Source organism: Chiloscyllium plagiosum, chromosome 36 (genome assembly GCF_004010195.1).
Source record: "Chiloscyllium plagiosum isolate BGI_BamShark_2017 chromosome 36, ASM401019v2, whole genome shotgun sequence".
In the NCBI taxonomy this organism is placed as follows: domain Eukaryota; kingdom Metazoa; phylum Chordata; class Chondrichthyes; order Orectolobiformes; family Hemiscylliidae; genus Chiloscyllium; species Chiloscyllium plagiosum.
The window spans coordinates 27,852,667-27,866,574 of record NC_057745.1 but is presented as its reverse complement, the minus strand read 5'-3'; the positions used below and the strand labels follow the sequence as shown (position 1 = coordinate 27,866,574).

At 42.5% G+C, this 13,908-nt stretch overlaps 1 protein-coding gene across 3 annotated transcripts in view; it reads right to left on the bottom strand.

Annotated features, from left to right (window-relative positions):
- The window catches only part of LOC122541070 (transmembrane 6 superfamily member 1-like), a 65,309-nt gene that overhangs the window by 8,804 nt on the left and 42,597 nt on the right, over window positions 1-13,908 (bottom strand). For 2 of the 3 annotated variants that reach the window (XM_043677579.1, XM_043677580.1), the window contains exon 9: window positions 6,804-6,923. The exons of the other annotated variant lie outside the window; for it this stretch is intronic. In XM_043677579.1, the coding sequence (XP_043533514.1) occupies window positions 6,804-6,923 (120 nt within the window). The remainder of the gene's footprint in view (window positions 1-6,803; window positions 6,924-13,908) is intronic. 3 annotated transcript variants of the gene reach the window in all.

Below are 13,908 nucleotides of genomic sequence, written 5' to 3'. Positions count from 1 at the left end.
GTATCATCGGCAAACTTCGCTAAAATGCCCCCCGTCCCTTCATCCAGATCATTAATATATAATGTGAACAGCTGCGGCCCCAACACTGAACCCTGCGGGACACCGCTTGTCACCGGCTGCCATTCCGAAAAAGAACCTTTTATCCCAACTCTCTGCCTTCTGTCAGACAGCCAATCCTCAATCCATACCAGTAGCTCACCTCGAACACCATGGGCCCTCACCTTGCTCAGCAGCCTCCCATGTGGCACCTTATCAAAGGCCTTTTGGAAGTCTAGGTAGACCACATTCACTGGGTTTCCCCGGTCTAACCTACTTGTCACCTCTTCAAAGAACAGGTTATTAAGAAGCTTAATAACACACACAGACCCTGAGATGGACGACCCCCATGATTGCTGGATAATTCAAATCCAGTTTCAAAACCCCAGAAATAAAATGCCAGGACCAGTGAAGGTTTGACAGGGATGTCTGAGAATCAGCAGAACTAAGGGCCTGAACTAAGGAATAATTAGGTGAGAGATGATTATATAAATATGTGTAAGACAAATATATATAAGATATGTTTATATACATATGAGAACAAGTGATCTATGTGTCAGAGTTTTTTGATGTGCAAGTTTAAATAGAACTCTGACCTGAAAATGATTTGTCTGATTCTTGGTCTTGTGCTGTAGTGGTAAGGTCCCTATCTCTGATCCAGAAGGACTTGGTTCAGATGTCACCTACCATCACAGAGTCTGTCTTACCATGTCCAAACAGGTTGATCAAAAATAATTACGTTCAGTCTCTAATCCACTTCTTAGTGTCTGGTTTTGATCAATGAATCTTTCAAGATTGTTGAAGAGATTCATTAAGGCCACAAAAGCTACTAATTTCAGTTGCTGCAAATCTGAAACAAACATATAAAATCCTGGAAATGCTCAGCCGCTCTGGAAGTTTCTGTGGGAAGCAACGTGATTCACTGTCTTGAAATACAACACTCAGTTAGTCCTCTCAGAGTAAAGCATGGGGGCTTTTTTTGGTGAAGCTGAGAGAGTCTTCCTCAATTACTGGTACAATATTTATTGCTCAGTCCCTTAAGAAAAAAAGATTGACTTGCCATTGTCAGATCGTTGTTTGTGGGATCTTGCTGTGCACAAACTGATTGCCACATATCCTGCAGTGCTGCAATAATTTCACTTTGAAAAGTACATCACTGACTAATATATTTTGAGGTGCCCTAGGACAACGTCAGAAGCTATATAAATATAAATATAAATGTTTGTTTGCTTCCTCCTGCAGTGACATAGTTGTATTAACTGGTCCTAGGGATTTGTGGGCAAATCCTTTCAGTGCAATTATAGATGGGTCGAATATACTGGTGTATCCTCACAGGCTGTAAATGAAGATGTTTTATCAAATAAATCAAGCTTTTATTTTAAACTGTCAATGGAAATTAAAACACAAATTTTGGAGTTTAATCTGCTATTGGATAGTAACCAATTCCTGGCCATAATTAGTCTCTTTATATACTGCATAAAGCTGTGGGAGTTATGTTTTAAACCAAAAATTATTTTGTTGGTTGCAGCAGTTAAACAATACGCTGGCAGCTGCTTCCTTATTAAGAGCGTGGTTATTAAATGTTAAACAATATTGTCTTCCCTGGAGCAGGGAACATCACTCTGCGCAAAATAACATACCTAGGAAAAGACAGGAATTGAAACTAGCAGTTAGATATGTCACCCATTATTGTGCAGAAGTGTTGTTAGTGAATCAGTGAGGTCTCGACACAAACTGATTAGTGTCATAGTCTTCCGAAATAGCCTGGACCGTGATGCATGACCCACATTTGTTTTGACATCACAGAATAAAGAAAGAACAATACAAATAAACTGATTCTCGTCTGCACAATATTTGATCCTACAATATCAAATATCAAATGCATGAGCACAAATTGGTTGCCACAACTCCTAGGTTGCAACATGTTCAAAGTGAATGATGGAACAAGTTCGATGAGCTGACCTACTCATAACCGTGTAACCTGTTTAGATATTTTCAAGATCTGAAATGTTATTACAGACCTCCGAAGCAGGTAGGATGTGAGCACGGACCGGCTGGCCTAGAGGTAGGAACACTACCACTGCACCACTAACCTATCTGTTTGTGTCAGCATTATTGGTGCCACTCAGCACTTCAAAGGCCTGCAACATTTGCACTGGAATAGAATCTATTGGGACGTCCCAGTGTGTTTAGAAAGGCAGGTGAAGGGACCTTCAGACAGGTCACAGTGATCGCAAGTCCCATGACTCTGAAAGTGAAGGCCATCGGGATGAGACTGTTATAGATTACAAGGTTGTAGAGCTGTTCTGCCAGGTACAATAAAGGCTGGAGTCAGCTAATGCTAATAGCCACGTGCATACAAAGTGACGTAAACATCAAGGCTATAAATATCTTGCACACGGCAGCGTTAGGAAGGTATGGAGGATGTGCCACACCACGGGAAGGGGCTTCGGGGCAAGCTTTGATGAGCAGCCTGCTAAGAGCCCAGAGGGCTGATTGATTATCTCAAAATGTCTAAATGGAAAATATACATTTCATTCTTAATGTTTTGAGACTGATCAGTACTTCCATGCCAGATGGTTTTGGATCAATCTACCCCTGCAGCTGTTATCTTCACTAGGGTTGGAGAAATAAGGAGGAAGGGTGACCAATTCCAATGGGCCCAAAGACATTAGGTTCAGCTATGAATAAGGAAGGAGTTCAGCCTTCAGTGCTGTCAGGCGGTGTGCACAGGGACAGAGAGCTGAAGACACAGCAGCTCCCTGCAGATAAGTGAAAGGCAGGGCCCGAGGTGACTCAGAGTGCTGAGGGGAAGTTGGCATCGGAAGGTTATGCAGCTAGGGAGGAAGCACTGGGTCCTGGGGCCTGAAAATCACAGTGGCATTGAACTTCCTCACCATTGGCTCTTTACAAACCACTACTGGGAACACGCGTGTGGCATCTCACAATCAGCAGACTACTTAGGAGTTCACCAATGCCCTTTACAGGAAAGCAATACAGTCTGACCACTTCACCGTGGTCCCAGTGAGTGAAGGAGCCCAAACCACTGGATTCACAGCCAGCACTGGTTTCCTTCAGGTACAGGGGGCTACCGATGCTAACATCTCTCTGGCATCATCCAGCCCGATTCCTGAACAATGTTCAGTTCATTTGTACCCGTTCAGGGAGCTATCACAGCACTTTCATACCCACAATTGCCATGTTCCCCAAACGTTTGGGCCCTCCCCACATCACCTTGAGGCTGGAACAAAGGTGACAAGAGGTAACGACACCAGAGCACTCTCTACAGATTAATGCTAAACTTTACAGAGGTCATCACTGAACTGACACATGGTCTTCTTGTTGATCCACTGAGCTCTTCTTTGTGGCTTTCTTAAATAAAATAACAAGTTACAAGCACAGTCCACTAGTAGGGGACTAAACCGAAAATGGAGTTGGAGGGGGAAATGAAGCACTGAATCCTGTGTGGTGCCCACTTCTCTCTAAAGGAATCAAGAGGATTAGTGGGCACTGTGTGCTCCCTCTCCATGGACACCCTGGCACAAACACAGAGAACCCAGCACATCACCCAATCTTTACCAACTCTGGAGCTGTTCTGATCAACACTGTTTTATAATACTGACAGTGCTTGCTCAGCATGGTCATTAATAAAGGGCTTCCTGACATCAGAGTCACTCCCCTATATAATCCCACAGCAAGTCACATTAATGAATTTACCACCAATACATTATTCAGTCCAGCCAACTGTCATTCTAGATTCTCCACAGTTAATCACAGCCCTGTCTGTTTTTAACTCCCAGAGAAGGAAGAAATCCGACAGCAAAATATAACTGCATAATGAACCCCAAATACGGGGAAAGGAGTCAACAGCAAAAATGAAACCATCAGACTTATTATATAGAAACAAACAAGAAATAGCTCAGAGGATTGACATGGTCTAGCTTAACTACAGAGGGAGAAATCTCTTTATAACATCACTTCTCCCAAAACATGCCGTAACTTTATATAACTTTTCATCAGACGAAGAAGGTTTATTTGTGGGTATGTCATCATGGCGTCTGCATAGTTAAGATTCTTTCAGAGCATGAGAAAAAAAAAAATCCCATGGCAGGGAGCAAGCTAAGAATCAGCCCAGTGGATCGAAACCTCAGATAAGGGAGAGATTAGCCATTGTCTCATTGGTGTGCGTATTTCTGATACAAAAAAAATCTCAGGCAAAATTACATGCACTTCTCAAACCACATTTGGTAACAGGTCTCCTAAACTGTGCAGTTAAGGTTTTACAGATCTCTTGAATTATAAAGAGCTTGACTGTATGTATTTGAAGAAAGTAATATCGGTTTTAGTTAAAGGAGGAATGCATTGGGCCTTCCAAAGTGGGTAGGAGGCATTACAAGCTTAAAGTCGAAGCTATTTCTTTCATGGTCTACTGAGGTTGGTTTGATTGGATAGTTGGGAAAAGGTTAATTCTGTCAAGCAATAGTTCCAATCGGATCATTGTCCTTGCTTGACACTTGATGGGTCAGAACACCCAAACCATCTCCCAGGTGTCAAAGCAAATGAAAGCAAAATACTGCAGCCGCTGGAAATCTGAAATAAAAACAGAAAACGCTGCAGAAACTCAACTGATCTGGCAGCATCTGTGGACAGAGAGAAACAGAGCTAACATTTCAAATCCTGTATGATTCTTCATCAGAACCCTTCTCCAAAAGTTATATCGAGCTCAAAATGTTCACTCTGTTTTTCTCTCTCTGTTTCACCAGACGAAGGAGCAATACTCCGAAAGCTTGTGATTTTAAATAAACCTGTTGCCCTATAACCTGGAGTCATGTGACTTCTGACCTTGTTTAGATAAGTCAAGGTAATGTAACCAATTTGAGAAGGGCCTCCTTGCACCTACTTCACTGTGAGCTCTTAATTGTATGATTCAGCAAAAACGATCAGCATCGAGTAATTTGATGTCATACCAAGTACAATTTTATACAATGGACAGGAGTAAATTGATGACTGTGGGATAAGTATGGCAAACTACCTGGATACATTAAGAAAAACTTGCAAAAATATTCCACACAAACCTGGTGAGCTAGTCAGTCGGAAACCCATTAACCTAACTGCACCAATTAATCTCGGAGTCATTGAATGCGAAGGGTTAAACAAACTTTCCAAGATCACGGATGCAGCTGAATTACAAAAACATTCCAAGTGTTGCAAAACGATTGAGAATTGAAAGGAATGTTGCTTCTTGTAAGCAGAATGGAAGGCTATAATGTCCTGTGTTAAAACAGTGCTTCAAAATAAGCAAATGTACAGGACACAGGCTATGGCCGTACTCGCCTGACATCGGAAGCCAAGTAAACTCAGGCCTAGTCAGTACTGGGATGGGAGAAACAAGAGTTTTGTCCTGCAGGAGTAGAATGTACCTCAGAATGTGATAGCCACGGGATGTAGTGGGAAGGGAGCATCGAATGTTCATAGTCCATGTAAATACCAATGACATAGGAAGAACCGGGAAAGAGGTCTACGTGGGGAGTATGAGGAGCTAGACAAGAAATTTAAAAAGCAAAACCTCAAAGGTTACAAACTCTGGATTATTGCTTGAGCTGCAAACACTTGGCAAACACCACATTAAATTCAACAGACGAATAAGCGGCTGAAAAACTGGTGTGGGTGAAATGGGTTCGAGTATGTGAGCAGCTGCAGTACTGGGGACAATGGACACTCTACCAGCGTACAACTGAAGAAAACTGGGGAAGTATCCAGGATTCAAAACAAAACAGTGGGAGCAAGTGATTAAAATGTGGTAAAATGTGGTGTATCAATGAGGAGAGATAAACAATGTCCAATGTTGTTGGTACCTACACGAATGGTGAACATTGGATGGTCCCCTCCCACTACATCCATAGCCATCACATTCTGAGGTACATTCTACTCCCACAGCGCAAGATCCTTGTTTTTTTCCCCACCCCATACTCACCAGGAATGAGTTTGCTTGGCCTCTGATGTCAGATATTTTCACAGAGTTCTGCCATGGACAGTCTCTTACACATTTATTTATTTCGACGTACCATATTAAAATCTGGTTTGCCCTATAAGTAGAAATGTGGGAAATTAGTGGCAGGGAATGGCAGGCAGGGATAATGACAAGTATACCAACAACCAGAACATAAAACCAAAGGCTCTGTTTCTGAATGTGTACAGCATTCATAAAGTAATTGATAGCACATAATAAAGTAAATAAATACATTCTGATAGCTATCACAGGGAGATGGTTGTAGGAGGTCAAGGCTTGGGCCCTGAATATTGAGCAATTTATTGCATTTTAAGAAAAATAGTAAGCTTTGCAAAGGTGGAGGGGAGCCCTATTTATCCCAATGTGTGTGCCCTAAACAGTTGCCAACTTATTTCCCTTCAAACTGAGATGAAAAGGGTTTCTGGAAGACAGATTTCAACTCCAAGGCTTTATCACAAGAGATTGAAGGCATCTGCTTTGCTGTAAGTTCAATGCAAATGTCAGTTATCGAAGACTTCACACGACTGGCATCACTTTCCCTTCCAGTCATGCCCAACAAATGTGATGTCTTCTGTGGTTAAATGGTCAACTATCACTTACCTTATACATGAAGGATGGTTGCTTTACCAAGGAAATGGATAGCTCCTCTCTACCTTCGGTGTAAAAGTTTGCAAAGGGCACTTCAAAAACACTAGACAATACCAAAGAAAGTTCCTATCAATAAGTCTAAACATAATCCGCCGCAGTTTCGTTTTACCTGTGCAAGACCACCTGCATGAAGCAATGCCAAGTCAGGAAGCCAGGAACATCCAGGAATAAAGAGACCATAAAGGGTTATGATGCAGAATGGGACAGAGTAAAACATGTATACCAACATCTAGGAGAAAGACAAATAGGTAAAATTCAGCCAGCAATCTCAGGATCTTCCAAATGGACAGGTTTCAGTGAAAAATATGATGAGGAGATGCCCATGTTGGACTGGGGTGGACAAAGTCAGAAGGCACACCACATCAGGGTTTAGTCCAACAGGTTTATTTGCAATCTCAAGCTTTCAGAACGCTCCTAAAGGTGGTGCTTCCAAATAAGCCTGTTGGACTATAACCTGGTGTCGTGTGACTTCTGTCAATGACAAACAGCAGTGTTTGCACATATATGGAATTCATTCTACATTTCGCGTAACCCAGCTTTAGAATTATTACAGAATGTCAGACACTAGTCCCAAAGTAATGACCAGGAGACAAGAAGAATGTGTATTTGGCCCCAGTGCACGGGTTCAGCTATTTCTTTAAAAATAGCATCTCACTGTTTCTCGCTGGGCCATTATTTCTTGTCAATCTCTAATTGCCCTGGAGAAAGTGAAGCCACTGCCTGAACCACTGCGATCCTTGGAGGGTAGATACACCCACAGTGCTGTTAGGAAGGGAATTCCAGAGTTTTCTCACAATGACACTGAGGTTAACGATGATATATTTCCAATTCAGGATGGAGTGTGGCTTGGAGGGGGAACTTGCAGGTGGTGGTGTATCTGCTGTCCTTGTCATTCATGATGCTACGGGTCACCACTTCAGAAGAAGGTGTCAAAGGACTTCCCCATTTTTCCAGAAATTTCCCATCTTTAATATCTAAATCCAGCACTTCCCATTCCGCAATGGTCAACCCATTCCTAATGCTTACTTCAGCACTAGTCTATCACCTTACTGTAAACCCTGCTCTTGAGCTGAAAGGGCACTTTCCAAATAAGGATGGCAAGATTCAGGAGCCTTGGATAACAAGAGACATTGAAAGTTTAGTCAAAAAGGAAAAGGAAGCATATGCAAGGTTTAGAAAACTAAAATCAACAATGGCCCTTGAGGAGTGTAAAGAAAGCAAAAAAGAACTTAAACAAGAAATTAGGAGGGCTAGAAGGGGGCTACGAAATGTCCTTGGCAATTGGGATTAAGGAGAATTCCATGGCATTTTATACACATATGAAGAGCAAGAGGGTAAAGAGGGAAAGGGTAAACAGATCCACTCAAAATCAAAGGAGGGAATTTAGGCCTGGAGCCAGAGGGTGGCATGGTGGCTTAGTGGTTAACACTGCTGCCTCACAATGCCAGGGATCTGGGTTCGATTCCCCCAGCCTTGGGTGACTGCATGGAGCTTGCGTGTTCTCCCCATATTTGTGTGACTTGCCTCCGGGTGCTCCGGTTTCCTACCATTGCCCTAAGGTGTGCAGGTTAGGTGGATTGGCCATGCTCAATAGCCCTGTAATGTCCAGGGACAAGCAGGCTAGGTGGACGAGCCATGGTTTAAAAAACATACCACATATGGCTGGGGTTCTGAGTGTGATACTCTGTGGAAGGTCAGTGCAGACGTAATGAGCCAAACTGGCATCTTTCTGTACTGTACTGATTTTTAAGTGGGTGAAGTCCTCAATGCACACCAAGGAAAAGGACATGGATGATAGTAAGATTGGGGAGGGATATGTTGATATTCTGGGACATGTCGACATTAAGGAAAAGGAGGTGATGGGTGTCTTGAAAAACATTAAGGTAGATAAGTCCCCAGTGTTTGATAGGATCTAAGGGAGGAGATTGCTGGGGCCTTGACAGAATCCTCTGTAGCCACAGGCAAGGTCCTAGAAGATTGGAGAAAACCAATGTTGCTCTTTTGTTCAAGAAGGGCAACATGGATAATCCAGGAAATTATAGGCCAGTCAGCCTTACATCAATGGTACAGAAATTATTGGAGAAGATTCTTAGGGTTAGGATTTACTTGATTTTGGAAAAAAAAAAGACATATTAGGGATAGTCAGCTTGGCTTTATGCAGAGAAGGTATGGTCTCAAATGTGTTTTTGATAAACTGATGAAGATGATTGGTGACGGCAGAGGATGATGTCTACATGGACTTAACTAAAGCATTTGACAAGGTCCCTCATGATAGGCTGGTTCAGAAGATTAAGTCACATGGAATCCATGATGAATTAGCATGTTGGATATAAAATTGGCTTGGTCTTAGAAGACAGAAGGTAGCTGTGGCCAAGTGTTTTTATGACTGGAGGTCCGTAACCAGTGGTATTCCAGTAGGATCAGTGCTGGGACCTGTTATTTGTAATATGTATAAATGATTTGGATGAAAATATAGGTGATCTAACTGGTGAGTTTGCAGATGACACAAAAATTGGTGGAGTTGTGGATAGTGAGGAAGGTTCATGCAGGAATGGAAAGTTCAACAGATGGTATTCAATCAAGACAAGGTTGAGTTGATGCATTTTAGGAGGTTAAAGGCAGGAGGGAAATATACATTAAATGACAGGACCCTTAGAAATATTAATAAACAGAGGGATCTTGGAGTGCAAGTCCTCAGCTCCCTGAAAGTCGCAACAAAAGTGAATAAGGTGGCAAAGAAGTTGTATGACCTACTTGCCGTCATGAATCAGGACAATGAGTGAAAAAGTTGGCAAGTCATGTTATGGCTGTATAAGACTTTGGTTCAGCCACATTTGAACTACTGTGTACGGTTCTGGTCACCACACTATAGGAAGGATGGGGAGCCTCTGGAGAGACAGCAAAAGAAGTTTATCAGGACGCTGTTTGGATTGAGTGTATTAGCTATAAGGAAGAGGTTGGACGAACTTGGATTATTTTCATTAGTGGATTGGAGGGTGAGGGGTGACCTGATACATAAAATTATGAAATGCATGGATAAGATGGCCAGTCAGAATCTCTTAATGCCAAATATTCAGGGGCATAGTTTTAAATTGAGAAGGGGAAAGTTTAAAGGAGATGTGTAAGGCAATTTCTTTACACAGGATAGTAGTTACTGCCAGGGGAGATGGTAGAAGCAGATACATTAGCAAAGTTTAAGAGGCATTTAGACAGACAAGAGATCAGGCAGAGATTAGAGAAATATGGACCATGTGTGGGTAGATCGGATTATCTTAGAATGGCATCATGGTTGGCACAGACATGGTGGGCCGAAGGGCCTGTTCCTGTGCTGTACTGTTCTATTCATCTATGTATCAAAGAAATGCCTGAGTTTTTAATCCATAAACTGGAGATGTGTACAATAACTCACTAATACATTCCAAATTAAGATCTTGGATCAAGCTGACTGACAAGGTAGCAGGTATCTACCAGGAATTCCTCATGGTTTGGTGAAAGGTCATGTTTAATTAATTTTATCACCATTCTTTGAGGAAGTAATATGCAAGTTGGATAAAGGAGAACCTGTATTTGGATTTCCAAAAGCATGATGTTGGAGGGTAAGCTATTAGTATGGATAAAGAATTGGTTAGCTGACAAGAAACAGAGTCAGGGTATTTTTTTTCTTGGATACACAAATAGCTAGTAGCATAGGATCAGTGCTGGGACATCAGTTATTTAAAATCTATATCAATGATGTGAGTGAAGGATATAGCAGTTAACTATACTAACAGCACCAAGATGGGCAGGACAATGAGTTATCAAGAGGATGGAAAGGGATTGCATAGAGGTATAGGCTGGCCAATTGAGTGGGGAAAAATGAAGATGGAGTATAACACAGAAAAACGTGAACATGTCCCCTTGGGTAGAAAGAACATAAAAGCAGCGTAACATTGAAATGGAAAGAGATTGCAGGGCTCAGTGATACAGAAGGACCTGAGTGTCCTGCTACACAGAGAGAATAGCATGCAGGTATAGCAAACAAGGAAGATGACAGATGAAATGTTGCCATTGCTTGCATCAGGAACGCAATATAAAGTAAGAAGTTTTACTGTAATCATAGAGGATGCTAGTAAGACCACTTCCAGGTTTCTGTGTAGCTTTGATCTCTTCATCTGAAAAAGGACATAACTGCATTCGAAGCAGTCCACGGAAGGTTCACTTGACTAATTCCTGGGATGAAGAAAGTATCTTACGAAGAAAGGTTGAACAAGTTGAGCTTATATCCCTTAGAGTTTAGAAGAATACAAGGTGATGTTAACAAAACATATAAGACCCTGACATAGTAGGGGAGAGATGATAGGGTGGTAACAGAGAATATTTTCTCTTCTGAGATGAGAACTTGTCATTGTGGTTTAAAAATAAGTGGACTTTCCTTTTAAGACCGAGACAAGGAAAACTGATTTTCTCTCAAGAGGGTGGTTAGTCTTTAGAATTCTCTTCCCAGAGGCTGGGTCATTGAATTTTTCTGGACTGAGTTTGACAGGCTCTGAAAGACAAGGGAGGGAAGAATTATAGGGAGCAGGCAGGAAATTGGAGTTGATACCTGAAATAACTCCACAGAGGACGGCATCCTGTCACCAAGTCACCCTTTATTTACACACGGAAAGTCCTTGATGCTGATCCAGTTCCCTCAGAGCCAGCTCTCTGAGTGAACAGATCCTCTGACAATCCTAATTATCTGTCAGCCAGCGTTCCCTGATTGGACCAGATTAACAACCCCAATCAGGGATCTCATATTCTATGAGGTCCACCTGGCTGACCCCGTTACAATCACTATAAGAGCACAATTGGGGAAATTTGATCTTATCAAATGATGCACCATTTGCAAATGGCCTACTCTTGTTTCTGTGCTCCTGTGTGAAATAAGTGGGCAGGTTTATTCAGCAGGTTCCAGTGGGAGCAAGTGGGGGCACTATTGAGTGGATTAAAAAGGTTCCTCAAGTCAGGGTGCTCTCTATGTTGAGGGTAAAGGGGTTCAATTAGCTACTGGGAGCCTCATAAGCCCAATTTTAGGGACCAGCTTATACCTGGCACCCTCATTGGGTGTCAGAGAACCCACATCCCCCATCACTGGGTGGTATAGAGCCCACGTCCACCATCACTGGGTGGTATGGAGCCCACGTCCACCATCACTGGGTGGTATGGAGCCCACGTCCACCATCACTGGGTGGTATGTAGCCCACGTCCACCATCACTGGGTGGTATGGAGCCCACATCCACCATCACTGATGAAAAACACCAGCTGAGGCCATTTGACATGAGGCATGAGACACCTCATCATTTCACACTCCTTTTCATCTTCACCACATCCTTACCAACTGCCAGCACAGTCCTGAGTTGTGGAGGAGGGGGAAAGTGTTTGAAATAACTGCACAGAGGCTGGCATCCCATCACCAACTCACACTTTATTTACTTGAGCCCAGTACATTGACTGTGGCCAGCCAGCTTGGAGTTCAGTCCCCAAACTGAGGAGATTCGAAATCCCCTGTATAGCTTTTTCATAACCAAAGTTTTGTCTTTTTTTAAGTAAGCCTATTTTCCTAACCAACCTGTTCAGCCATGTTGTTACACACCTCCAGAGCAGATTAGATTAGATTAGATTAGATTAGATTAGATTAGATTAGATTACTTTACAGTGTGGAAACAGGCCCTTCGGCCCAACAAGTCCACACCGACCCGCCGAAGTGCAAACCACCCATACCCCTACATTTACCCCTTACCTAACACTACGGGCAATTTAACATGGGCAATTCACCTGACATGCACATCTTTGGACTGTGGGAGGAAACCGGAGCACCCGGAGGAAACCCACGCAGACACGGGGAGAATGTGCAAACTCCACACAGTCAGTCGCCTGAGGCGGGAATTGAACTCGGGTCTCTGAACTCAGGTCTTTTGGTCAGGGGTAGGGACACTACCTCTGTGCCACAAGTGGGCCCCATCTCCTGTTTACATTGGTCAGCCAGGCCTTCCTGGTTATCAAACCCAACCAATGATCTCATAGTCAACAAGTAGCACCATCCCTCTCGAAGTTGTGTCACCAAGCGACTGTCAGATATTAGGTGATAGGCTTGCCAAACGCTGGATCCCTCTTTCCTTTAGAGTAAATCTCATTCTTGATCTTAATGATCTTAATCATTTATAGAATTCAAGATTTCCACTGTCCCTTGAATGAAAAAGTGAAAAATTGCTTCCATTTACCTATAAATGGCTCAGCAAAAATGAATGTAAGGATGACATCATTTTTTGTTGTTAATTGGATATGTCTCATGCTTACATTGTCGTGAAACGCATTTAAAAATACTGTTTCATCACTTGAAAAGCTAGGGGCATGTAAAGACATGTATTTTGTTTGAAAAATAACTGAAAATGGAAGTTTGGACTGTGATGTTGCAAAAGAAGTTGTTTTTCTTACAATTTGATTCAAGAGTAGAACTTTGTGGGTGTTGACTCATTGTACACAAGAAGGGAAGAGATTGCTGGGCCCCTTGCTGATATATTTGTATCACTGACGTGCACAAATGAGGTGCCGGAAGACTGCAGGGTGACTAATGTTGTGCAATTATTTCAGAAAGGCTGCAAGGAAAAGCCAAGGAACCGGTGAGCCTGACACCCGTGGTGGATAAGTTGTTGGATGGGATTCCGAAAAAACAGGATTTGTATGTATTTGGAAAGGCAAGGATTTATTAGGGATAGTCAGCATGGCTTTGTGTGTGAGAGCTCATGTCTCACAAATTTGATTAGCATTTTTGAACAGGTTACCAAGAAGATAGATGAAGGCAGAGCGGTAGACGTCGTCTACATTGACTTTAGCAAGGCCTTCGACAAGGTCTCCTATTGTAGATGGATTAGTAAAGTTAGATCACGTGATCAGGGAGAGATAGCCAATTGGATACAAAATTGGGTTGATGGTAGAAGACAGAAGGTGTTGGTAGAGGGTTGTTATTCAGACTGAAGGTTTGTGACCAGAGGTGTGCTGCAAGGATTTGTTCCACTGTTGTTCGTCATTTATATCAATGATATTGGAGGTAAGATTAGTAAGTTTGTGAATGGTACCAAAATTGGTGGTACAGTGGACAGTGAAGAAGGTTATTTAAGAGTACAAAGAGATCTTGATCAGATGGGCCAATGGGCTGAGAGGTGGCAGATGGAGTTTACATTATATAAATGCATTT